The sequence below is a fragment of the Anopheles bellator genome, chromosome 2 (genome assembly GCF_943735745.2).
Source record: "Anopheles bellator chromosome 2, idAnoBellAS_SP24_06.2, whole genome shotgun sequence".
Lineage (NCBI taxonomy): Eukaryota > Metazoa > Arthropoda > Insecta > Diptera > Culicidae > Anopheles > Anopheles bellator.
The window spans coordinates 18,194,403-18,220,355 of record NC_071286.1 but is presented as its reverse complement, the minus strand read 5'-3'; the positions used below and the strand labels follow the sequence as shown (position 1 = coordinate 18,220,355).

The window sequence follows — 25,953 nt, the reverse complement described above, 5'->3', positions numbered from 1 at the left end:
GTTAATGTGGCAAAAATATTAAACAGTGGTTCCATCGACTACGGATGCAACGTGGACCAACACAGGCAGCGATGTCAGGTCTCTTGGTGCCGTAAACGGAAACAAGAGCCACACCGCAGGACAGAGACATTCTGCTGAGCCATCATCATCGCGTCGGCGCCGTCTAGTACTGAATGCCCGGTGCATTCCTAATGCTGATTCAGATTTCTACTTCTTCTGGTGACGGTTCCTCAACAACAACTCTATGCGTGCGGACCCAAGAAACGGGCCTATCGCTATCACAGAGCAGTCGCGATGGCTTAGTCACTGGAGGGCACCATCACCCGGCATACGACACGACCCGGCCACCCCGATCGAACACTTTCGTCACTCACATGCGACCAGTTCCAGTTCCCCACTGCGCGGCGTCCGCTAAACACACGCGACAGAAAACGTGAATCGTCGGAGAAGCCGCCACACATGCTACCATATCTCGCACCCGCGGCCCGGGGCGACCCATTATTGTCTCGTATTAATTTGAGACCGTCACTGCAATCATCGACAGCAATAATAATAATCGCGCACACCCTGAAAGGGGCATGTTTGTGGTGTGGGCAACGTCTTCCTGCGCTAGCCAAAAGGGCGGCACGTGGAGCACGACCGAGAACCGCTTGGAACGAATTTGCGTTCCAAAGGACCCAGCCGGCGGCGGCTAGTGTATATGCATTTTAATTCGAGTGCCTTGCCGCACCGAATGCTTCAGCAGAGTGCCAGAAGTGATGCGCTGGCGCGCCAGTCGTCAAGTCCAAGGTGACCGCACGTGTGCGGCACTCCACGGCGATTGCGGGAAGGGCTTTATGGAACGCACGGTGGGCTGGTGGAGAGCTTGACGCCGATGACGACGGCCCACTGATAGAGGTGCGAACAAAGTGTTTGCCTATACTACTTATTTCAGCGGGAACATAATCATTGCAGAGACTTATGGGCCTCTTTTTATCGCTCATCCACAACTACTCAAACGCACAGTGAATGGATTGCATTATTACAACGATCACCGATCTCTAATGGCTCGGGCCAATAGAGGGTTTACATGCCCGGACATCGGCCCTGACTCTTTTATTTATGAAGAACAGTTGTGCAATTAAAGATCGCAAATTTAAATGAAGTTTGCTCCTGAACTCTGCTACGTTTATAATCCAAAAAAGGCCAATCAAATATTAACAGGATTTGCGTTCTAGCGGCACAGGATAGCTTCGGCTGCGAGACCGGCGTTTACCGGTTAGCCGACTTCCGTTCGCTGGTTCGCTTCCAGTAAATCCGTTCTAACCCTACCGGGGTCGCCGATTACAAACCCCGGCGGTCGATGGGAGAAATGCATAGCCGCCGTCACCGAGCGTGATAAGAAGCCAGCAGTAAACAACGTGAACAGTTTCCGCGCTCGCGCTCTGTCAACCAATGATAAGCCACCCGCAGGGGTTCTGGTTTGCGATCAAAAGCCCTCCTTAGCGTGGTGCGGTTGTAGTCTGTGAGACCTTCGCTGTTATGCACGCCAAGCATGCATCGATGAACGGAGATGATTGAACCGTTCCACTGATCCAATGGTCGAAGGTGACCGCTAGACACATCGTCAAACATCGTCACCAGAACCACCGCGGGCGCATTTATCGGAGGAAAGTCGGCAAACAAGATCGCCTAAATGGAGCCATGAATGACGTGCTCGCGTTGCGTGTGGCGCAAACGCGATCGCTACGTGACGACCACGTTTGCCAAACGTAAGCAGCACGAGGAGCAGCGGCACCACTAGCTTACCGGCCGGCCGGTCTCGCCCGATGGTCAAGACGGGTTGTTAACCGTGGCGGGGGCCCAAGAGTCACGCCACGCGTTCCCGACAAATCGGAAGCGAACCGGACACCCGCGAACCCGGTACCGCCCTCCGCGGGCTTCATTGGGCGGCGTATTTTGATTTATGCACATTTTTCTTTTTAATATTGACACCAAAAAACAAACCAGAAGTCGGCGTTTGCTTGCCCAAGCGGATTCCAATGGGTGAGCGTGGTTTAAATGGCAATGGGTGCGAAGTTTTATTGAATGTTTTGAAAGGGAACGCGGGTACACTAAAAATACAGGACTGTTTGTTCCTGAGAGCATTGAGAGCAGCATTACATTTATTTCAAATTGTTTTCAATTTCTATTTACATTCATCTTTTGACTGGAACTGACTTGTAACGTGTTGAAGTGTTACGACGAGAGATATGCTGTCGTTAAATTCTGAAGCAACGTTTGTACAACGCAAAACGAATTCCACATATTCTCTTCCCATCGAAGAGAGTCTGAATCATTTTTGTCCACAGCTCAACAAGAAGAATGACTACACTACTGCAGATGTCACTATTCATCTTAAACAACAACAAAGAAAAGACTAAAGAAAATAACACAGCCTCAAACTGTAAAGCTCGTAAAGCAAACTGTAAGGCACTGGGCGGCTTTCAATATTGCGAAGTGATAAAAAAGAATTGATTTTTTTTTTCAAACGAGCCATTTGACACCTTGGGGAGGAGCCCACAAACCACCGAGCTGGGTGCAAGCTCTTAATCGATTATACTCGTTATACCTGGGCGCCATGGTAAGGGGTTACCGATGCACAGCCATTATTGTCGCCTTGACATTAGACTGCACTTGTAGCTCGCTTGCTGGCTGTGGGTAAAACCACTGCATTGATCCGGCACCTGTCTGATGGTGTCCGGTTTCAACCAGGCAGTCCAAGGTGGAAGTGATAGAAAAACGTACACTTGACGTCAGACCGTCAGACCCACAAATGTTGAGCCGAGAAAAATTGGAAGCGCTTCAAGCGCCTAGAAGAAAGGTCTGGCGCCACATAAATAATGCATTCGCCAGAAGTGTTCCACATTTCCACGTGGCCAATCAACAGGTGGCAGTAACTGATTGTGTATTTTATGTTCAAGTAGTAGCTTTGGACCACTGGACCAGCTGAAGTTGTTGAGCTGATAAAACAAAATTAGTTGAAAACAAATGGGACGCGGATAAATGGGACATCTTCGACAAAAAACCAAACAGCGAAAAGCATCAGACAAAGTGAAAGAGAACTGTCTGTGTTTCTCGTGGGAGCGTCTGGGAGTGCAGTCTGGAAATGCATTTCACTTCCCGTGGGCCGGAAAATCTAGCCCTATATATAGACATCGGTGGGCTGAATCCTGTGCTGGGCCGGGTTTTCCTCCCTGCCGGGTGCGGCTCGCCGGCTTGGAACCGGACCGGCACAGAAATCTAGGTTATGGCGTGTGATGTCGTCGCGTTCGCGTGTCGTTCGTTTTCACTCTCGAGATGACTTTCGCTGCCGCGAAGTCGGCGAAGTCGGTTCGAATCGTCCGCGAGGGAACGCATCCGCATGCCGCATAGAAGGTGGTGGCAAAGGAGCTAGTTCTGGCCCTAACCCTGGCCTTGAACACCCCCCTCTGCGGCGGCGGCGTCCTCCTTGGGGCTCGGCGTCGGAATTGAGGCGCCGGCCCAAGGAGACGGAGAATGTTGAAACGAAAGTGCATCGGCAGCCCCCAGAGCAGGAGGAGAGAGTGCATGCATCAGTCACACAATTCGAAAAGCTCGGCCGCGGCAACGATTCGCGTCGTTTGCTCGGCAGGAAGTGCAACATGTGCATGTAGAGGTGGTAAAAATAGCAGGAGCAGTACCACCACTAGTTCTGCGATGATGGTGCCACCGAGTCGGGAACGAAATAGAAAAGGCACACATTTCATGGCATCGTCGTCGGAACGACGAAACGATTGCAACAGATCTTCGAATTCGCTCTGCTGCGTAACCGTTTGTAATGAAAGCAAAGTGCTTAGCAAATGCGAAATGTTACACTACACCATTTAGCATTTTTTAAATTATTTTATAGTTTTTCTACGTCATTGTAGAACCAGTTATATGCTCTTATAATTTTCAATAAATGATTCTGCTCTGGAACGTTTCGTGAGCAGCATTACTAAACTTATCTCTATATTCATCTTTTAAATCATTTTTACCCATATGACTAAACATTTTGGAAATTGTCGATCGTCTTAAAGTTATACAAAAGTAGCCTTCCCTACCAATAATACTATCTTCAGAAACACATTAGGACTTTCCACTCTACAAACCATGTCTTTGCTGCTAAACTAGCAGTAGAAACACCATTCGAACGGAGCCTGGGCTTGATAAAACGAAGTACTTTAAATAAGAGGACTCTCGGGTTTCACATCGTAATAAAAAAGGACACACAACCTTTTTTGTCAAATTATATCACCTCGACCCAACAAAATTTATGAATGAAACATCAGAATTACGCTTCGATCCTGGACTACTGGTCACCGTGCCCATAAGGCCCCTACGATGTTCGCGGTTTCTTGCCGAACGTCGTAGTCGTTCTGCTTACGGCCACAACGAACCGATGTCGAGTGCCATCCGTCACTTTAACTCTGCTTTCGAGTTCTTCGACTTCGACATGAGTTTAACTGTGTTTCGCGAGCGTCTTAGTTTTGTTCGTCCTCGTTTACTGTCGTTGTAACATGTCGTCCTAGGCTAACCAATGTGCTCAGTTAGGCTTTACTGCCCGTTGAGCGTCAATATATTAATAAATAAATAAATAATAAATCCTAAGTGCAATACGAGACAACAAATTAGCTTCCCATGAAAACACATCCGTAGTACATCCCACGTCATCCGGGGGTCGGTTAGGAGGTTCTCAGAAAGGCATCAGGGCCTTGCCCAGTGGGCACATTGCCCACTCGCGTTTACGTGAATATGCCATTCGCCAAAAAACACTTAGAGCGAACTACGACAGTGGAAAAGTTGTTCTTTCATTTTTCTGTTGTTTACCACCAATCGGTGGAAAACAAATTCTGTAGCCAAAACGGTGACACTAATTTTCTGAGAAATGCATTTTTCACACATCTCTAGTGTCGTTGATACAAACAATAGGATTAATTGGCGTCGGTTTAGGTGAGCTTAGTCTTAGGCCACCAGGAATTTCAGGTGAAATGGATGCTGGTTCACGCTGGTATTTCTGAGCATTCAAAATATGAATCTGTTTGGTCTTTTAGAGGTAAACACTACTAATCTAAGCATTGCAGTGCTCAAACAAAAAAAAGATCAAGCTATGTTTATTCTATAGTATGTCGTAGGAGCGTCATCTTCTTGTTTAAAGCGACATTGGAACTAAACTATTTTTATAAATTCTTTTGCGCATAGAAAAGCGAGGGAAGATTCGTTGTCATTCAAATTAAGGCAATAGATTTCTTCGAATGAATATGATGATTCGTACGTCGTTCCCTTTATTTTGCACGGTTTAAAGAAGCTCATACATGTAAACATATTCTGCCCATGTGTGCGTTAGGCCTAAAAATATTGTTCCTTTAGTAACATTGTAAGTTGTACTATTTATGGCAAAACATCAAAACATCGATAACTGTTATTTTAAGTAACTATTAACATTAACTGGCGTGAAAATGGCATATCTAGCGAGCAGCGACACGACAGCTTGTCGATGTGTTCCTTCTATTCAAAGGTATTTTCCGTCAACGAGTGGCCTTCCTTCTAACTGCATACCGAACGTTCATAAAATAACTCCAAACAGGTGAAACAAACGCCATAATTGTCACCAACCATTTTGAAGGCAGAAACATTGGGATTAGTTTTGTTTAAATATCGGATTCGGTAGACGCGTGGCACGACGCGAGGCCCCAACACACATCTGGAAAACACCCGGATGGTTCTGTTGACTGAAACGTTGACTATTGATAAATGGCTGGTGCGTAATTCCACGGCAAAGAATTTACTACAAACTCCGGGCCGTGCCCAACAAAGAGAGATGGCGCAACATATTTACATCGCATAAAACCACCCTAATGAAAGGCAAAATCCTTACTCTCGGTGGAGGGTTACCTTTTTGGGAACCGGGATTTTTGGAAGTGCGACAACCTTTTCGATCCAGTGAGCGAATTCCTTTCGTTCCAATTTTGAGGGGATTTCAAACTCGCGAAGCATGTGCCAGAGGAGCACGTGAGGCCGGATTGTTAACTCACTCCAAAGCATGGGAAAATCCTTGAACCGAGGGAAAAGGGGTCAAAGACCGTTTCAGGGACGCCAGGAAGCGTGTCCTGGCGCGGAGCATGCGCTGCGCGCTGTAGAAAAAGGAAGGATATTCGTAGTACCATCATGTCGGGACACTGCACGGCTACATCCTTCTCGCTTGCCCACCCGCTTCTCGGAAGATTCACTTTCGGTCGTACTTCGGAATGCTGGTGCCAAGCTCGCCCGACGTGTTGTTGCCACCATCATGCAATAGTAAATCAAAACAAAGAACTCTTCCCCACTAGTCGAGGCTCCACAAGGATACGTACCTTTGCGCCGTCCATAGGGTCCCAGAAAGGCGACCCCCTTGCCGATCACGTTGTCGTCTATGTATTTCATGATCTTGAGCGTATCCTCTGGCCGTTTCGCCGGGGCGAAGGCAGCCTTCGGTTTGGGGGCCGGCGGGCGCAACGGAAAGTCATCGCCGCTCAGCGACAGGCTTTTGGTGCGGCTGGCTTTCTTCAGGCTCATGGTGAGCGCTCCACCGTCGGCACCGTCCTGTGCGGTTTCCACGGTTACAGGATGCAGCGACAACGCGGAACACAAAGGGGGGGATGCCAACCGGAGGGGAGCACAGTTACTGGGGAACACGGAAGGATGTTGCCTTAGCAACCCCCACGAAAGCCACTTTGTTCGCCTTTTACCAGTGGCAGGACTCCGAGGACCTACCGCAACGACGACGTTGACGTCAACAAACACTACGCACCTTCGCACACCACATACGTGCGTCACGCGTTGCGGGATAACAACAAGAGTGCGAACCCACACACCGCCCACCCCAATTACAACAGTAGCTCCACGAATAAGTAATAGAGAACCGAACGCACGCACGGTAAACACAAGAATCGCTGTTCGCCTACTTTTCGTCACACTTTGCGTTCGTAACAAGACGAGACACACACCACCGCAGCATTTGACAACCCTTTTTGACACTTTTACCGCTCGCGTGAATAACAGACACAGCACGGGCCCTTTTTTGGAGCTTCACGAAAGATGCACGAACACTCCGACCACACACCCGCACACGGTTTTCGCTGGTTTCTATCGCGCGCTCGTTCTGTTTTGTTGTTCTTCAACGCTTTGCACTTTGTTTTGATTGAATCCACGGGCGATCGGGTATTTTTCCGTGCCTAAGGACTCGGCCAGGCAAGTGGCCAACCGAATAACGGTCACAGACCGTGCAATTGGGGATGATCGCAATCGAATGACGGGAATGAAGCACGCACAGGCACACTGGTCACTGCACACACATGGGCTAGCATACGCGGCATTTACATGCAGCCGTTAAAGGGTAGCCACAGATAGAAATAAAATCGACCTACACGGGAAATTATGTATCTCTCACAAACACGTCCGACGCCGGCAAAACGGTGAAAATCAATTGACTGAACGTCCTCGAAAATATTACCAACAGCGCGCAACGAAACACAACCGCACGCTCGAATGTTTCAAATTTTCTGATTTTTTTCTGTACTTTCTGACCCACTGAGCTTTTCGAACCGGACTTTGCGTTCCTGGTCTCTGGTTTTCTGCGTTCCCGGTCTCTGTTTTTACGAACTCACCGACTTCGGAAACGTTCGGCAAACGAGCCAGATCAGCTGTTCATGATCACACAATAAGAAAAAAAAAGATCATGTAAGTAGTAAAAGTATTGGGTGTAGCAATTAATTCGTGCGGTTTTAATTCGACATTTGTGACCTAACTACAGCAAAAAACCGTATGACTACCTCAATGAAAGTATTGTCCGTCCTTAGCTAATACTTTCTCCCATCTTTTAGGTAGTTCCTCGATTCCATGTCGATAGAACTTCTCATCTGTAGGAGCGATCCCCTCAGAGACCCAATTTTCAATACTTTCGTAGGAAGTCAACCGCTGTGCTGCCAAATCGTTACTCATGAAACGGAAAAAGTACTAAAAATACTGCTGAATACAGCCGGGGGGTTAAAACCCGGTCCACACGCTACGATGCATCGCTACGATGTATCGTAGCGAACTGTGGAGCGTCCACACGCTACGATTTTTCATAACGATTTGCAATCGCAGATCTCAGTGTTATAGAAACATCCATGGAAGAAACACTGTGTTGGTTTGGCTTGGCATTGTGCGTTTTGGTTAAAATGCGAAAAATAGAACGTGCCAAGAAAAAAACTATATGAAATGTTAAATAAAATGGTTTTTTTAATAAACTATAAAATAAACTAATAAAATAAACAGTGCAACACACCCACACATTTGCAAAAATTTGTGCAATTTCGCTATGCAGACGCAACGATGCATCGCCACGATGTATCTGAGCAACAATTATCGTAGCGATTATCGTAGCGTCTGGACCGGGCTTAGTTCCCATCCGACATTTTCGAGATTCAGCTTATCCTGTCCATTTTCCCCATTCTCGTCGTTTTATGGCCAAAGCATTGCTTCAAATGCATTTATTGTTGTTCATGGGATTGTCCTTCAATAATTTCATTAGGTTCTGAAAGCTCACACTACACCACACCTTTCATATCCCATCATATGCACATCATAACCGTTGCAAAGTGAAAATTTCGCTTTGGTTTCGAAAGATATGGTTCACCAGGCCTTTTTGCATTTAGGATTCTTGTAATGACTCCCCCTTTCATCATCAGTGGCGATTCGGTACAAGAATCCCTTTTCGCTGCCGTGCAAGCAGTAATGCCGTGCAAAGTACTCCCCGCAAAAACGCTTTACCAGGAACAAAACTTGACATGTTCAAATGCTCGAAACAGGTCTTGTTAACACTTTGACCAAACAATCTATACTGCGTTAGATGCGTAATGACAGTAGCTATCAAACACATATATTATAAAAAAAGTGAGTAATGCCATCTATTGTACAACCACACGAATTAATTGCTACACCTAATAAATAATTAATTTATGGTCAATTATTTCGTTATTTTCTCCGTGGATTTTCACGCTAAAAATTTAATTCATGTTTTTGTCAGTTTCATTAATAATTTCGTACAACGATAAATCATCATCATCTAATAAAGTATTTTGGGATCATTAATATTTTACTCTTTCACCCAATCCTCAGAATTCCTTGAATCGAAAAGTACATGGATAGCTACATGCTCTTGAAAACCTTGTTCCGTTTTGATTGATTTTTCCTTTGGATGGATGTATCAAAGCATGCCGATGGTAAAATACCGTTCTTTTTTTAATTGGCCTTGGCTAGGAGTCTGCATCTACAGACTACGAGACTACGTCGAATGCCATGCACAGGATGCATAATTTTGCTCTTAGAACCTTAAACTAACATTGAACGTCTCAAAAGAGCAATTCAAATAGAAGATACACTCAGAACATATTGTTCAAATGTTTAATAGCTAAATTTCTTTTTCTGCTTTTTATCAGTATTATTGTTTTCATTATTATTAATCGCTTACGAATATAATATCTAATAAGTCAAGTGGAAGTGGTGCCGATGAACGAGGGACTCATCGTGGGAAAATGATGGAATGTTTGCATTGATTACCTCTTTTAGTCATTTGGGCCGACTCCGTTCGATCTTATCGCTCTTATGCGGAAGCAGTTATCGCTTTATTACCATAATTACTATTAACAAATGAAGGGGAATAAAAACAGTAATGGGCGCCATTCTACCGGTAGTAAAAGGTGAACACAAACCCTCTGTTTTAACTTGTTGTCGCGTACTGCAGAGATGATCTGTTGATCATAACTGTTGCTCCTCCTGTTCCTAATTTCCAATTTTTTTAATATACCTATACAGCCGTCTAACAATGAAACTAATTAGAATATGCTTTCCTTTATCTAAAATAATATAACTAACAAAGTGCTTTTCATTTAGGGCTAAAGTTTATCGCTGGAAATAAACATTTTGAACGCTTTAACGATCATGCCACTTCCATTATAATACCTTCTAACGTTCTCGACCAGGGACGGTATTTATAGGATATATGAGCGAATCTGACGTAACACGCTTAGCTAGATACGATGAGAAATTCCAGATGTTCCAATGGCAAACAAAGAATCGCGTTTAGCTTATTTTAACACAACAAAGAGCGACCGATAAATACAAACCGTGATGCAGCGTAATTCCCTCCACGAGGGTCTCGCTTGTGGAACCCGTGGGTAACTGCTGCAACCAACAACTTTTGACTCCACCTACTAAAATCTGGTACCGCCACCAGGTTACCGGCCAGGGTCGAAGCTTCCGGCCAAAGTGGATGCATCGAATGGTTAGTAGCTGCTGTTGGTAACCATGGCGCACGGGCCAACACAACAAACAAACGCGTTTTTTATTGCCATCGTGGAAAATTCCTGTGCCAGCTAGTTGAGCTGAGAGAGAGCTAAGAATTCACGTGCCTGTGAAAGGAAGCCAACGGGTAAAAGGATTAGTCGCGTCGAAACTTGTCCGCGTTACCGAGACACATTTATTTTCAGGTCATCAGGTGGCTCCACGAGCACTGAGCGGAGTGCTATAACCTTAAAACGACACGATGCAATACTCGACCCGCTGCAACACTTTGTAGCAGAACAGGAGCAGGAACCGTGGAACGAAAGCCAGCGACCATGTCCGGGCACGGTCGGTCGGTGTTTGTGAACTCGTGCATCAAGAAGCCTCTCAGCCCTTCGAGCAAGCGACCTAATCCATCCTTTCTGGTGCCGCAGTGCAGTCTCGATCGGGGTCTGCAGGACCCGCGCGCCCAAGACGCCATGGGTACGATTACGCGAAAGAAGGCAACATCCAAGTGTCCACTGGCTCGGAATGGAAACTATCGTCGCACACGCTGTTGCTCCTTGACGCACCAGCTGCGCAAGGAAGCGGACAACTTCCAAACGATGGTACAGTTCTACGACAGTATTCCGGATTACAATGATTTGCTGCACCTACCGCGTGAGGAGTTCTACTGCCGATTGAACACGCTCAAGAAGAAGCAACGAGAGCTGAAATCAATCTGCTTCACGACCGAAATGGATGTTAAGAATAGTTTCCGCACCCACCATGACACCAACAAAAGGAGTGAGTCAGAGGAACTGGAGAATTATTGTTACAATGGTACTGCTGCTGATCCAATAGCCGGTACTGATCGCAAAGGTGAAGATGGTGGAGGCGTTGGGACAAGGGAGAAGGAACGCAGCGACCAGGGCACCGAAGATGGAGATTCCTTGCACTCATGGAGCAAGTCGCCTCCCACGGTGGTCGATATGGCCGAAGCTGGCAGCAAACCCTCCGGTGTGCCGCGGAAGGGATCCGCCAAGTCTGTGCGTATCGACAGCAACAAGGAGGACAACCTAGGCAATGAATTGGGAGAGAGTAGCAGACGGTACCGTTCTGGGACGCCCTACGTATCCGATCCGGACGAAAGTGCGACCACGTCGGCTACCACCAAGAATGCGTCGTCTTGCGCCACACCTATCAATTCGGACTTTATGGAGCGATACGATCGATACGTGAAGCGTAACCTGCGCTGCAAGTCCGCCAGTCCTATTCGGAACCTCGCGAACATTACCGTGCCGCAGCCGTACAAAATGACCCAGCGCGAGGAAGAGCAACGGACGGTGCAGGAACTGCTGCTTAGCAGCAAGAACGCATTTCCGTCCCGCGAAACGTTACCGGAGTCGACCACGAAGACTCAGTTCCGGGCTCACCCGGTACCGATCACCTCTCGCATACCACTCTTCGACACCATAATGGCTGACCAGGAGTATCGGAATAGGCTTGCGAAACTCAATTCGGAAATCGAACTCCAATCGCAGATGAAACCGTTTCAGTTTTCGGAGCGCTTGAATCGGGAACACAGTCGCTGCCTCAGCCGAAGTCTCTCATCGCCCGCCCTGCTCGGAACGGGATTGACGGGTGGTCTAGAGGGGCTACAATCGCGTGGGGCGCGCCCGTTCAAAGCTAAACCATGCCCTAAGAAGCTGTTCAGTAACTACTTCTACACCAAGGCCTGGGAGGACGAGTACTTTCGGCACCTCAACAAGCGGCTCCGTGCGGAGGAGATGCTCCGTCAGGCTCAGCTTCCACCCTCGATGGCCCGACGAGAACGGACAGAACGTAAGAACTGCCTCTCTCGCCACTTCGGTACCACCAATGAAGACGTGGCCAAAGAACGGCCTGAATCCAGTGGAGGGAAGAAGTCGAAACGTAAGCGAAAACTACGCAAGTCTGGCAAACGGCGGAAAAGCATAGAGGAAAAGTGTGCAGAATATTTTGCTTCCGTTTCCGACCCGAACGGGGTGAGTTCACTTTCGCCTGGGGTGCCATTTGAAACGGCGTTTCAAAACGTGTTCTTTTACAATTTTTTCAGATACCGTATCCTATCAGTAACTCGAGCTGCAGTACGGAAAACAACCGTGGGTCCGGCGACACACCATCCCCGATATACCCGGTGAATCGGCCTAACCTGGCCGCAACTTTACGTACAGAGTGGTGTCGGAAGAAGCTGCGTGAACTGGAACTGGACGAAGCGACGGCCGATAAAAAGTTGGCTCCACGCTTCCGGTGGGGAGTTAAAAAGTCGCAAGCATTCCAAAACCTCAATCTGGAGTAGGTTTTTTTGTTTCCGGAGATGGCCGCTGCTGATCCATGAAGTCCAAATGACTGACCCAAAACTTTTTGCTGATCATCCACAGTCATACACACCAAGAAGAGCTGAACTTGCGACTCGCCACAAGGCGAGCCGAGCAACGTTTGCGCCAGGAGGAACACGCTATTAACATGGAGCTGATGCGGCAGCGCGTCAAGGCGGCTCCATTGTTGCTTGAAGGACCGCCACAATGGGGACCTCGGTTAGGCCACGTGGCCCACCGGTGCTCCAGTTTGAATCGCGACCCAGACAACGGTCTTCTCCGAAAACCCGATAAATTATCGAAACTGCTGCAGCTGAAACCGTCCACCTCGACTGGTGGAGGCGATACTAGCAAGAAGTGCGACTCACCGTCGACCAGCTGTACAGCCACCAGCTCGAGTGGCCACAGCCGAACGTGTGGACCCAGCCGGAAACAACGGACGGCTGAAAAACGACGTAATAACGGCAACGGTAGCAAATTGAGCAGCTATTCGTTCGATTCGACTGCTAAGCACAGTTACAAAGCGTGCGACAGCGAAGTGCTGAGTCTGTCCGACGTCTAGAAGATGACCATAGAATTGTTCATCGCTGCGAACCGCACAACGCTAGGCCAGAGGACGTTGAAGTCAACCATAAAAACAATACAAACAACTGCACAATCAAATGTAGCGTACCGAAAGCGACTGCATAATGGTAGGATTAAGTTATTGCTTTAGTTGCTTTCGACTGCGTCTTGCAGTTCTTCCGGATTGTGTGGTCTTTGTAAAACCTATCTCCCTTCTTATAGGTGAGTTCCATAGTAGATAATTTTATGTTAGCTCTGAAGGTCACGGAACATGTGCAAGCTACACACATTTAATGAAGAACACCAGAAAACACATGATTGCATTCCAACAATTGCGACTTTTAATTCGTCCCGCGTTTCTCTTAGTCGAGAAAACGGCAGCTACTATCGAAGCTTCAAGTACTCGAACTTATTCGTCGCGCTCTGGCACAGTCAAACCCGATCATGGTGCGCAGTTTCGGGTTTTCTAGTTACAATTCTACACTAGGACCTTAAACACTGATGAGCAATCGCGGCAAGACTAACAGGAACCATCGACACCGTACAATTTTGCTTCCCGTTGCAACTGTTCGTACTCATTGCGAAGCTGCTTGATGAGTTCAGCGTGCCGGTCCAGCTGCCAATCAATCGGTTGCTCCGCAAGTTCCGTGTCCGTCATGCGACGGTACCGCAGATCCGTGTCCTTGTGCTGCCCATCGGCGCTCCTGACTTCGATCAGTGTCCGCACTAGCGGCACATAGAAGCACAGTAGCACGAGCAGCTCCAAGGCACATACGACGGTCACAAAAACTTGCGGTGTGATCGCTGGATTAAGCTGGATTCCCTCTGATTTGTGGGAAGCGTTGGTGTCTTCCGATCGCTTTGGAAGCTGATCGTACGGAACCAACAACCGTACCTGGTTCTGTACCGTCAACAGGATCACGTTCCAAATGGTGACGATCTGAAGAGGGGCTTTGCGATACACACTGAAGGTGCGGTATCGATCAAAATCTGCCTCCACCAGCTTACCGAACTCGCGTTTGCTGCGTGCATGGATCACGTACGCAAGCAGCCAATATAAGACCCGCAGATAAATGACGTAAAAATACGGGCCCGATGTATCACCGTCCGATGATGGCCAGTCCAGGATAGAGCCAGCTAGCCCAATCCCAACGATCGCCATGGCGAACACCAGATGGACACTGTGGGCGGGCATGATAAATCCGTGGTTAGAATAGATGTTTTAAATCTTCGAATGCAAAGGAGGTGCACACTAACCTGAACATAAAAATAACCAACACTGGCCGAAATCGGGAATATTTTTTGTTCATGGCTGATGTCGAGTACAGTTTGGAGTTAGATTGAGGAAAACTTTCGCACGGTGTCGACATCCTGCGGCTTGCCAGAGATAACTGCGGCTTGATAAAAGCGAATGTAAAAGGAAAGAAGCAACCAAATTGCACACATCGAACGGGTTATGTCACACACATTGCAAAAGATCCACTTTCGCCGTAAAGGTGTCCCAGAAGGGGTCCACTTCTTTTCAGTAATTTGTTGGCCTTGCATTGCACAGGGTGTCGGAAAAATGTCGACTTCGTTCCTACCGCGTGGCATTTCATCCTTTCTGTTCAAATCATTTGCGGTCGCTTCGACGAGCGTTGCTGACAGAACGGCTCCCGCCAACCAATCGCTGTTCCATTCGACCAGCAACACCGAGCCGGACGATGCGATTCAATTCGACAAACTTTACACCGTGAGCAGCGCTTGGTAAGCAGCCTCGAGATCGCTTCCAATCATTTCTCTGTTGTCCTTAACACGTTTGCTCCCAACGTACTCAACACTCAGCATCCACCTGTTCGTGACCCTTGCTCTCACGGTCATCTCGGCGATCTACACACTGCAGCAATGTGATGCTGACACCGTCTGCCTGTACTACTACATGCTACTATATCTGCGAGGAGTTTATTGGGCAATAATTTACGTAAGCATTTGAAATCTAATGAGCAACGAAGTCATTGACCGCGCTGCTCCTGGAGTTCAAGTTTATGGATAACATCCTTTCTCTTTTTTCGAAGCTGATCCACTTGTACAGCAAAAGCCGCCATCAATGTCTCAAGCGGAGCGGTCATCATACGTTCGCCCGGAAGGTTCATCGCCACAAGAAGGCGAGTCTGCAGCTAGTTACTGTCTCCAACGCGGTGCTTCTGACGGTGCACACAGCCATGAGCCAAGCGTACCGCGGGCCGTTCCTGGGGCGGTGCTTCATCGAAGGATTCTCGTCTGTGCTGTTCGTTGCATCCCTCACCTTACTCGAAAGCCTCATCATTGTGCCGATACAGCTTTCCTACATCGGTAAGTGATGCATTCAAAAATCGGAAACAGTGAGTGTTTAGGCAACTAAAGGATTTCCTCCACAGTTCATGTGCTTGTGTTCAACCAAACTCGACCTTCGCCGGATGTATTGCAAAAGTCCGATACACTAAGTATGGACATTGTTCCCAACGACGATTACAGTGTTAACGAAAGCTTCAAAAGCGTGACCGATACGAAGGAGTTCATCCAACTGCAATCGGTTATGATAAAAAAACAAAAGAGTGAAAATGCAAAGCTTCGTGTTAAAATTCGGGAAGCACGTGACAAACTGGAAATTGTTGCCAACCAATCCGTGAACTATTCGCTTGCTGAGCAGTCTCTAATCGGAGGATAACATAGAGGGGTTTGGCGTATTAAATGTGTAAATATTTGAAAATTTATGTTGTAATTCTCAAGCATTCTTACTATGTACAAGTACATACTTTCGTCCTGTTGAATAAATGTTCTGCAAAAAGATGGATCTGCACTGTTGATGCCCGTTGGCCTTTGTGTTCTAGTTTATTTGGTGGTGAAGATATTGGGTATTCCAACATTGAACTCTGAAAAGTTAAAATTAAGTGTAAAATACTTTCCATATGGCGCCATTCTCTACATGACTCTTTATTATCACTGTTTCCAAAAGGAATCGTTCGATAACTTTCCAATTTTTACAATTTAGAAAATCGATTGCTGCTAGTATAACGTTAACCTTTTTCACTCGTCATCTAGCACTTTACACCCACGTTTCTTTGTACAGAAAATATGCAATTAATTTTGAACTTGCTAAAAAAAATTTCCAAAGGAATGATAAATAATGAGAACAAACCAAAACGAAACGGTAAAGATATCTGTGATCAACTCTTCGATATCTTGAACATATGACGGGTTGCACTCTAGGAAAATTCGGTAGCAATCGCAATGAAATGTTTTCTGCATGCCCCTGAACTAACAGCAGCTGCAGTCAATCAGTCCGATGGGTTTCCATTCTAATGTAAACGCGGGCCACGCTATTTCAGTTGCATGTCTCTTCAATCTTAATCATGATGCTAGAACCTGGCCACGAGTGAAGTCTATCCAACGATTGACATTGTACTTCTTCAATTTCAACTCCATTTTACCTCTTTGCTTACTAAATTCCTTTATCCTTATTTCCTGCGATTTAGTTAAGTAAATCGATTGAAGGCAACGTTGGAATATTCCGCTTATCCGGGGTAGGTAATGGTCCGGACTTGAGCGTTCATTTGCATTATCTTTTGGTTTAGCTTCAAGTTGTGATCCTTCAGATACTTGATAAGGTCAGCTTGCTTCTCCAGCAGCTCGGCCGTGCTGAGACCGCGCTGTGTCAAGCCGAGGGAACCACCGGTAAATCCACGATTGTCCTGGAGAGCATCCGGTGGCGAAGCGGTGCGATTAAATCGTCGCACTTTGGCTGAAGAGGAACGTAATTAAAATACATTCGAAGATGACGAAAAGCGCCCATATTTTCTTACCAATGTAGGATCCATTGACGACGCAAAGGACCATTGTTTCAAGGCTTGAGAATGCTGCTATATACACGATTGGTGACAGCAAGCCAACCACAATGCACTTTTCTCCGAATGCATCGCCGTAGTAGTGCTGGATGAGGGTTTGAATTGCCAGCAGGAAGGTATTCCACAACGACACGATCTGCAACGGTATGGTCCGATGTTGTTCGGTGGCACGGTGGAAATCGTGATATCCGGCGAGGCGCAACTTTTCGTGGTGATGCTTTACCCAGTTGTCGACCAGCTGTTGTGAGTGCGAAGGAATAGGAGCGTGAAGTTGCGACGCTACTTCTTGTGGTGACGGATTTTAAGAGCTTACGTAGGAAATGATCCAAAATGCTGCACGGAGGTAGAGCATTATAAAGTACGCCTCGCATCGTCGATTATCGTCCCATGTGGCCGCAAGCACAATGCCAGTTAAAGAGATGATACTTGACACCAGGAGATGAAAGCTAATTGTTGTTGCACAGTTGAGGATGAAAGTAGAGAAAATAAATTGTTCAACATTAAATACATTATACATTAAAGCAGCCTTTAATTAGATTAAAGGGGCACCCGTAAGCTGGAACTTCATCGCATTCCTTTTGAATAATTGGTATACGGGTTACGCTGTTTCGTTTTCAAGCTGATAGCTGAACAGTCAGCACCGCCCGGATCGGATAATTTGATTCCGGCTTAGCAATCAATTATCACGGGACCCGTCCATTGCCGGTTCATCGTCCATTGCCAAAGTAGCTGGACTTACTTTCAACACATGCAGCCGAGGCGCTTGATAAGAATCGCGCCCCATCGAACGTCGTCGTGATCTCACCTGAACGGTTGCACCGTGCGAAGCGGTCGAAACTCGTCGTTTTCCTCTGCCGCCAGGATCGGCTCGTGCATTTGTTGTCTACTGTCGTCCATTCTTGATGAATCATCAAAGAATCGTCCGCCCTTGAAGATGGAGATGCAGAAAACACGGTTGCCTCTTCGGAAGGGGTTACACACTTACCGAGCTTGATGTAAAGTTTCGAAGCAGACTGACCATGCTATGTCGCGGGACGATTCTCAAACCTTCCGCGGGCTAATTGTGTTGGAGAACTACGCACATACTACATTCAAAGCGGCAACTCACAACAGAGAATAAAAAATAGATTCCCGATGACGGCGAATGACGAATAGACGAACTGCGACGCGATTTTCGAAGCGTAGACAACAACGCAAGCAACACACAACCAAGTCAAACCAAGCACAGCTGATAAGCAAACGAATGGAAACAAAAGACGCCTCGTCGGCCAGCGAACCACTGTACGCGTGCGGTTTACTGTGATATAGAATAAAAAAGCAGTGCAAATAATAGAGCGGCTTTTGGGAAAACTTTCTGCAAATGGTTTCCTTTTGCTTAGAATTAGGAAAACAAAATGTTACGCAGAACGATGCGACCGTGACTCATGAGGTGAGAGTGAGATGAGTAGCAAACACTCAATGTCGACTCACAATATGTCGACTGTCAGTGGCCATTTTTTTCGTTTGCACCAAACAAGCGCAGTGCTGTCAAACAGTGAAAAGTCGCCATCAAACACGCTCCGCTTCTTCGTCGGGTTGTAGAGGATAAGTTTGGAGTGAAATTTACCGGTCGAAAGGTGTTTCAGCAACAATCGCTTATTCCATTGCACCACCTATCCGTGCACCATGGCGGGAAGAAGAGTACCGGCAAATGAGGATTTGTCGAATGTGGAGTTTGAAACGAGCGAGGATGTCGAGGTTCTGCCCACCTTCAACTCAATGGGTCTGCGGGAAGAGCTACTGCGGGGTATTTACGCGTACGGTAAGGGGCCTACTAGAAAGTGGCGATTTCTCTTTGCAGCGAACACGTCCTCAGCCAGTCGCTTGTTCTTCTGCTTTTAGGTTTCGAGAAACCATCGGCAATCCAGCAGCGGAGCATTCAGCCCATCGTAAAGGGACGCGATGTTATCGCCCAGGCACAGTCCGGAACGGGTAAAACGGCTACATTTTCGATTTCCATCCTGCAGTCGATGGACACGACGCTGCGAGAAACACAGGTGCTCTGCCTGTCGCCGACGCGCGAGCTCGCGGTACAGATCCAGAAAGTCATTTTGGCGCTGGGAGATTTCATGAACATCCAGTGCCACGCCTGCATCGGTGGCACCAATTTGGGGGAGGACATTAGAAAGCTGGACTACGGCCAGCACGTGGTCAGCGGAACTCCTGGGCGCGTGTTTGACATGATCAAACGGCGCGTGCTGCGAACCAGATCCATCAAAATGCTGGTGCTCGATGAGGCAGACGAAATGCTGAATAAGGGCTTCAAGGAGCAAATCTACGATGTTTACCGGTATTTGCCGCCAGCCACGCAGGTTGTCCTAATTTCGGCCACCCTACCGCACGAAATCCTCGAAATGACTTCAAAGTTCATGACGGATCCGATACGCATCCTCGTCAAGCGCGATGAATTGACACTCGAAGGCATCAAGCAGTTTTTCGTGGCCGTCGAGCGTGAGGAGTGGAAGTTCGATACGCTGTGTGACCTGTACGATACGCTGACCATAACACAGGCGGTCATTTTTTGCAACACCAAGCGCAAGGTAGACTGGTTGACGGAGAAAATGCGCGAGGCCAACTTTACGGTTAGCTCGATGCACGGCGACATGCCGCAGAAGGAGCGTGACGAGATCATGAAGGAGTTCCGATCCGGCCAAAGCCGGGTACTTATCACAACCGACGTTTGGGCTCGTGGTATCGACGTGCAGCAGGTTTCGCTGGTCATCAACTACGATTTGCCAAACAACCGTGAATTGTACATTCACCGTATCGGTCGTTCCGGACGCTTCGGCCGGAAGGGTGTGGCGATCAATTTCGTAAAATCGGATGACATCAGAATCTTGCGTGACATTGAACAGTACTACTCGACCCAGATCGATGAGATGCCTATGAATGTGGCAGATTTAATCTAGGCAAATGGCTCTGATGGCATTTGGTAAAAGCATATACATTAATTATGTACGGAAGTGTGGACTCTAAATAAAACTTACAAACTCAGAGACGTACCTTCTGGTGCATAGTTTTTCGTTTAGTAAATATCAAATCAAACTCCTTGTAATATTGAAATATTGAAATTGTTTATCATCGTTCAGTTAGTAAATTTAATTAAATTTCACCTAACTCCTAACGGATGATTATGGCGGAAGTAAACTCAGATCCGAAACAATCCTTTTTCTTGTGTCCACGGCGACGGCTCTCGGAGCTCTTCTCTTTTCTCTCCGAGAGTAAAGCAAAAATATATCGCACTTTTGACGTTTCCACGGTGCACGCAGCAAAGCAGCTGTACGATATCAGCAGACGCAGTAGCCCACGACCAGTTTCGGTTCGCGTGAATAAGGATAAATTTGTCGTGTTGCGTGTTGCTTGGAAATAGATTGTTGGGCAGGCCAAATCCGAATCGAATTTCTGCCAACAAATTCAAGGGCGTTCGCGCTCCTTCTGCTTCGTTGCTTTTTTGTGTCTCGGTGAGATAGGATAGGCAAAATATAAAAAGGACCCAAGTTGCTCACACGCACTCGCCTTGGTGACCCTTTCGGTTCCGCGGGGAATGGTTTTTCGTTGGTCGGTCGACGAAAAGCCACATTTTCCATCGCCCAACAGTGCGAACGTGTATCAGCAGCTTCGCCTCATCGAACAAAACGAATGCGGCCCGGTTGGTGTTGGTGGCAGTAATGGAGAAAGTGAAAAGTGCTGAGCGGGCAGCCATTATCAAGAGTCGGCCGAACAGTGAGCAGAAAAATGGAGGAACCACCATGAACAGCGACGGTACGCCGCGGATCACACGACCATCGCAGATTTTCCTCCAACAGCATGGTGGTGGGCCTAAGGTGAGCGATACCACGGGTCCTACGGTCGGTCAGACCGTGCCGAAGGTGCCAGATCGCGGCGACGGGGAGGAAGAGGATAAGCAGGTGGCAGAAGAAGAAGACAAGGAAGCTGGAGGGGACGACGAGTTGGAAAATCAATACTTCTTCGAAGATGAGATATTCTGCTTCAGCCCCAAAACCGGTCGCGTCAAGTTCGGGTTGGTGCTTGAGAACTACGATGAAAGCGAAGAGGAAACGGCCCCGGAGGAGGATGCACTGAAGCGGGGCGAGATCCGGGCCTGCTGGCATCCGCAAGGTTACGATGAAATCATCAAGCAGCGCAAGGTTGGATACGTTTCACATTCCTGTCCTATTGCATTCCGCTAACGACCTTCCCTGCGGATTATGTAATTGTTACTGTTTCATCGAATGTAATGTTCTGTTTCGTTTTAACTCCTCAGGTTGGCCTCGTTGACCGGACGCTGATGCCGGGCGATGTCGTGCGCCGAATGGTGCCAGGCCGTGACACGCAGCGAGGCTACTGTCACGAGATTTCCGTGCGGGCCGATTTGCGAATCGCCGGTACAAAGTATGTTGTGCGGAACGTGCCATCAGAGCGGCTACGGCCATTGCTCTCGATGCCGAAGGATAATGCCGTCTGTCTGGATTCGTGGGTCGGCAGCACAAAGCAAATCAATGAAAAGCTGGTTTTGAAGTAAGTGGACCTTTGTCTAGAGGACCCCCAATGTTGCTAGTTTCACCTCACTTTCACCCCTTTTCTAGATCTTCCTGTGGCTCGTTGGTGGAACTGTGCCCGGTGAACGATCTTTGCCTGTTGCGCGATCCTAACATGCGCTTCCGAACGGGTTACTTCTCGGAGACGCTCTTCTATCCTGGCCAGCAGCTGGCGGGTCCGATGAGTGAGCTGGTCAACGGCAAGTGGTTGACGACGTCGAATGAAATGAAGTACAGTCGTAAAAATTGGTCCCTCGAGCGGCGTTTTACCGTACAGTCGGTGGAACTGCAGGGTGTGACCGTGCACTGGCAGTGTAAGGGTGCCGGGGAAGATCTGGAACTGTTGAAGGAGGATGCTGGCATCGGGTCACTGCAACAACCACCAGACTACGTAACCGGCGACGACTTGAAACGATTAAAGAAGCTTAACCTGTTTGAGTCTTGCATGCTGCAAATCAACGACAAAAACTATTTAACGCTAGAGGAGAAGGATGTGATATGTGTGAAGAGTGCCTGGAGGAAGGAAATGACCAGCCGGTATCGGAAGCTGCTACCGGAAAGGTTCGATACTACCACTGGCAGGCCAGCGACGGATGATGGTGTAAAGGGTGTGGAGAAGGCTCCCTCGAAGCTGCTTTCAACCAGCGCCGAAGCGCCTGCGAAGGAACGATCACGAAAGAAGCTGTCGGTGCGAGGTATACCGAAAGACATCGCGAACGGTCATGTCGGCGAGAGCGACGAATGGGAAACGGATGATGAGGACGGCGGAGATCAGTCGGATGGAGCGGGCTCCAACTGTTCGGCTACGACACCTAAAACGAGCCCGAAAAAATCTCCATTAGTCGCCAGGCGAGTCCGCAAGCTGAAGCGCAAACAGGCTGCAGGCTGCGGTGATCGATTCCCGAACGCCGGAGAAGAGGTCGTGACCGAGGCGTTGGTTGTTTACAGCGCTGCCACGGTGGTTTGGCAAGATGGGACGATCGAGTCGAACATCCCGTCGACGGAGCTACGGCCTATCCACCACCTGGACGATCACGAGTTCTTTCCCGGTGACTTTGTGCTGGCTGGCAACACGGACCCGGCTATGAACCCATCGTTTCGTGATTACGGCGTGATACAGAACGTGGACCACCGAGGCCGTACGGCGCGGGTGAAGTGGTTCAGCACGTACACGTGTACCGCCGAACCGCAGCCAACGTACAGTGGCGAGTCGGAGGTTAGCGTGTACGACCTGAAGGATCACCCAGACTTCCAGTATCGGCCCGGTACGATCGTGATCCGGGTCGCTAACTTCAGCGGCGACGAAGGCGCACAAGGATCGACGGCCGGTCAGGTTGTGGACAACTACACCAACGGCATGGTGAAGGTGTGGTGGGTTGATGGGCGCGTTAGTATGTGTTGGCCGCAGGATATCTTTGAGGTGGGACAGTACGATGGAGAGAACAACTTCTGGGGTAGCGTCGAATCGGACAACAACTCGTGGGAAACCGAAGACGAGACGTCCGAGTTTGGCGACAATCCGTCGCCACTCGTCTCGAAAACGAAACTGGCGGCGAACCTCGAACGAGCCCGGGTCGCGATTGGGCGACTCGAGGAGCTTTTCAACGTGAACCCGCACGTCCAGAATCAAGAGATCATGCGGAAGCTAATGATGGTGTACAAGAAGTGCCGTCATCTGGACCGGCTGATGAATACGAGCTTCTTTCATGAGCAGCACTTTATGGGGCTGGTCGAACGGGTCCGCAAGTCCAACAATCAAACCACGGCTGAGCGAGTGCAGGATCAAAAGGCCCGTTTGTTCAATCAAACTCCCGGCTCGAAAACTTCTACCCCGGTGGCCGAGGGACCCTACGGTAGCGTGGAACGAGCGGCGCTCAGTGCGAAGCGATCCCTTTTCAGCCCGATCACGCCCGACAGTACCGCAAGTGGTGAGTGCGTGGAGGAACTGGAAAGTGTCAATGAGAAGAGCAGTGACAATGCTACCTTGCTGAATATGGAGCTGGACTTTGTGAACAACGTGTGTATGAGCATGAACGATGAGCTGAACAACACCACCTCGGTGTTCGATCTTGCCAGCGGCAGCGAACAACGTGAAGAGAGCGAAGAAGCGGAAGAGGCGACGGACAGGGAATCCGTTCCAGCCAGGCTTTGCTCGCTGCTAAAGGTTCAGCTACGCCACGTGCTGGAAATGATCAACACACGGTACTGTGAGGGATGTGCTCCAAATGTGGCCTTCAAGGAGATCGTAACGATCGTCGAGATGAACATGCCGTCGTCGGTGTCGGTTCCTGCTTCGCCCCTCGCAGCCACCCCGGACACGCCGAGTGAAGCACCGCCCGGCTCGGAACTGATTTCACCGGCCCTGGAGGACAACAATCTCACGCCGCCGCCAGTGCCGGCAGAGCGTTTCCAAATTGTGGAAGCAGCACCAACTTCGCACAAGTATCACCTCACGGTGTTTCAAACAAGTAACGCACAAACATTCTATAAGGCGGTCCAGCGCGAGCACTGGCTGCTGCGGACGGGGCTACCACCCGGGGTTTGGGTGCGCAGCTTCGAGGATCGACTCGACCTGTTGAGCGTCATGATCGAGGGCCCACAGAACACACCATACGAGGGGGGGCTATTTCTGTTTGATGTGCAGCTTGGCATGAACTACCCACGTGAGCCGCCGCTCTGCCACTACATCAGCTACTGTAGCGATCGACTGAACCCGAATTTGTACGAGGATGGAAAAGTGTGCGTTTCGCTGCTTGGCACATGGTCCGGTCGTGGGTCCGAGCTGTGGGGCCCCACAAGCACCCTACTGCAGGTGATCGTTTCCATCCAAGGGTTGATTTTGGTGGCCGAACCGTACTTCAACGAAGCTGGTTATGAGAAGCTGCGAGGTGAGTGATTAATTCGGAGCCATTTTGTGTGTACTTCGTTTGCGAACAATTTTGAGAACGCCTTTGGTTTTGCGTTTAGGTTCACAACAGGGAAAGGAAAACTCGAGAATGTATAACGAGATGGTGTTGCTGAAACTGGTGCAATCGATGACGAAACTGATGGCGAATCCGCCCAAGCTGTTCCGTGAACAAATACTGGAACATTTTCGCACGTGTGGTCACCAGATGCACCAGCGAATCCGTGCTTGGATGGAATTGTCGAACGACTACAAACGTCAGGGTACAACGATGGAGGACACAGGTGTGCATGAACGGTATGGTACGGAGATTAGGCAAATTATTTAATACTTCTTTTTTTCTTTTCCTCCCATCTAGAAGAGCCAGCGCCCCTGGTGGCCCCACAGCTACAAGCAACAAGCGATTTGTCTGCTCCCGGCCACCGTGATGCGGTAGAAATGGTGAGTGAGACGCAAACGGCTGGCGAGGCCATTGCTTCGCCTGACTTTCCCCTGATACCGGCCAGTCGTGGGTTTTGCCTAACGCTTACCGGTCTGCTGGACTCATTCCAAAAGCAGCTGCAACAGTTATCGAACGATGGTAAATAGCTCGACTCGTATAGCTCGGCTCGGGCTTTCGTATGCTTGGGGTGATGACCGTTTTAAGATAATGATACTGGTGCCAGGCTTTCTGTTCCATTCCGCACGAGAAGAAGGGTTACAGGGGAAAGAAGTCTATCGATACTCATTCTTCCGCGTACTAGTCGAGCTGCAGCTGCTACGGAATAAAGCACGGAGTGGGAGTTTAATAATTGCTGCTGATGGCGCAGTTAAGGTGCTTATTTCAATTGAGCTGCCCAAATTAGAATTGCTCTGTGCAAAAAGCAAAAGAATCATTTACCAGCAGCCTGTCGCATATTTTCGTTTGCTGTCCGTTTACATCCGTTACATGATTTGGATAGACGCTTGCTATTATTATTTAAATTAGCTACATTAGAAATATTATTAACCGTTCTCATGTTACTCTTTTTATTGTCATTGTTACTTGTGTCTTTTCTATTGCTGTGCTCTTGTTCCTGTAATTACGAGTGGAGCTCGATCTTTAAATGCGTACACAATACTCTTGTGCGTGGGAAGTGCGTTGTGATTTCATTCGTTACCTCTAACTGCGTACAACTATTTGCGTTAACCTTGTTATTTGAATGTACTCAGTCCGTGTTGTAAACATATCGCGCTTGCGCAATTTCTTTTTGTTTAGCTAATTTTAAGCGTTATATTTTGAGCTTATATTTTTCGTCACGAGCGCACAATTATCTATAGGTGGTATGTGTTTAAGTATTATTATTCGCAAATTTATTTGCTAAACTTTCTACGTCAAAGCGCTTTGCTAGATGCCGAACCCA

The 25,953-nt window shown here is 48.3% G+C and overlaps 7 protein-coding genes across 7 annotated transcripts in view; 4 read left to right on the top strand and 3 right to left on the bottom strand.

Moving 5' to 3' along the window:
• The window catches only part of LOC131212705 (uncharacterized), a 39,396-nt gene extending 32,547 nt beyond the window's left edge, over window positions 1-6,849 (bottom strand). The window contains exon 1 of the mRNA XM_058206674.1: window positions 6,372-6,849. Coding sequence (XP_058062657.1) covers window positions 6,372-6,573 — 202 coding nt within the window. The 5' untranslated portion in view covers window positions 6,574-6,849. The remainder of the gene's footprint in view (window positions 1-6,371) is intronic.
• A 3,809-nt stretch (window positions 6,850-10,658) lies between these two features.
• On the top strand, window positions 10,659-13,525 carry LOC131209195 (uncharacterized). The gene is made up of 3 exons (XM_058202200.1): window positions 10,659-12,329; window positions 12,401-12,639; window positions 12,726-13,525. The coding sequence occupies exons 1-3, from the start codon at window positions 10,659-10,661 to the stop codon at window positions 13,222-13,224; spliced, it is 2,409 nt and encodes an 802-aa protein (XP_058058183.1). The 3' UTR covers window positions 13,225-13,525.
• Window positions 13,481-14,598, bottom strand: LOC131209196 (uncharacterized). The gene is made up of 2 exons (XM_058202201.1): window positions 14,484-14,598; window positions 13,481-14,407 (listed from the first exon to the last, which is right to left on the bottom strand). The coding sequence occupies exons 1-2, from the start codon at window positions 14,594-14,596 to the stop codon at window positions 13,747-13,749; spliced, it is 774 nt and encodes a 257-aa protein (XP_058058184.1). The 5' UTR covers window positions 14,597-14,598; the 3' UTR covers window positions 13,481-13,746.
• Window positions 14,599-14,790: 192 nt separating this feature from the next.
• LOC131210750 (transmembrane protein 192-like) lies at window positions 14,791-16,022 on the top strand. The gene is made up of 4 exons (XM_058204043.1): window positions 14,791-14,972; window positions 15,051-15,186; window positions 15,281-15,557; window positions 15,623-16,022. Exons 1-4 carry the CDS (start codon window positions 14,791-14,793, stop codon window positions 15,910-15,912), a joined length of 885 nt encoding a protein of 294 aa, XP_058060026.1. The 3' UTR covers window positions 15,913-16,022.
• Window positions 16,023-16,154: 132 nt separating this feature from the next.
• LOC131211230 (transmembrane protein 192-like) lies at window positions 16,155-18,495 on the bottom strand. Its single transcript, XM_058204632.1, has 5 exons — window positions 18,075-18,495; window positions 17,895-18,016; window positions 17,403-17,535; window positions 17,048-17,327; window positions 16,155-16,986 (listed from the first exon to the last, which is right to left on the bottom strand). Exons 1-5 carry the CDS (start codon window positions 18,108-18,110, stop codon window positions 16,760-16,762), a joined length of 798 nt encoding a protein of 265 aa, XP_058060615.1. The 5' UTR covers window positions 18,111-18,495; the 3' UTR covers window positions 16,155-16,759.
• LOC131211229 (eukaryotic initiation factor 4A-III) lies at window positions 18,389-20,118 on the top strand. The gene is made up of 2 exons (XM_058204631.1): window positions 18,389-18,890; window positions 18,971-20,118. Exons 1-2 carry the CDS (start codon window positions 18,755-18,757, stop codon window positions 20,035-20,037), a joined length of 1,203 nt encoding a protein of 400 aa, XP_058060614.1. The 5' UTR covers window positions 18,389-18,754; the 3' UTR covers window positions 20,038-20,118.
• A 678-nt stretch (window positions 20,119-20,796) lies between these two features.
• On the top strand, window positions 20,797-25,159 carry LOC131207127 ((E3-independent) E2 ubiquitin-conjugating enzyme). The gene is made up of 5 exons (XM_058199736.1): window positions 20,797-21,276; window positions 21,393-21,646; window positions 21,715-24,554; window positions 24,634-24,855; window positions 24,930-25,159. Exons 1-5 carry the CDS (start codon window positions 20,797-20,799, stop codon window positions 25,157-25,159), a joined length of 4,026 nt encoding a protein of 1,341 aa, XP_058055719.1.
• Window positions 25,160-25,953: the final 794 nt, after the last annotated feature.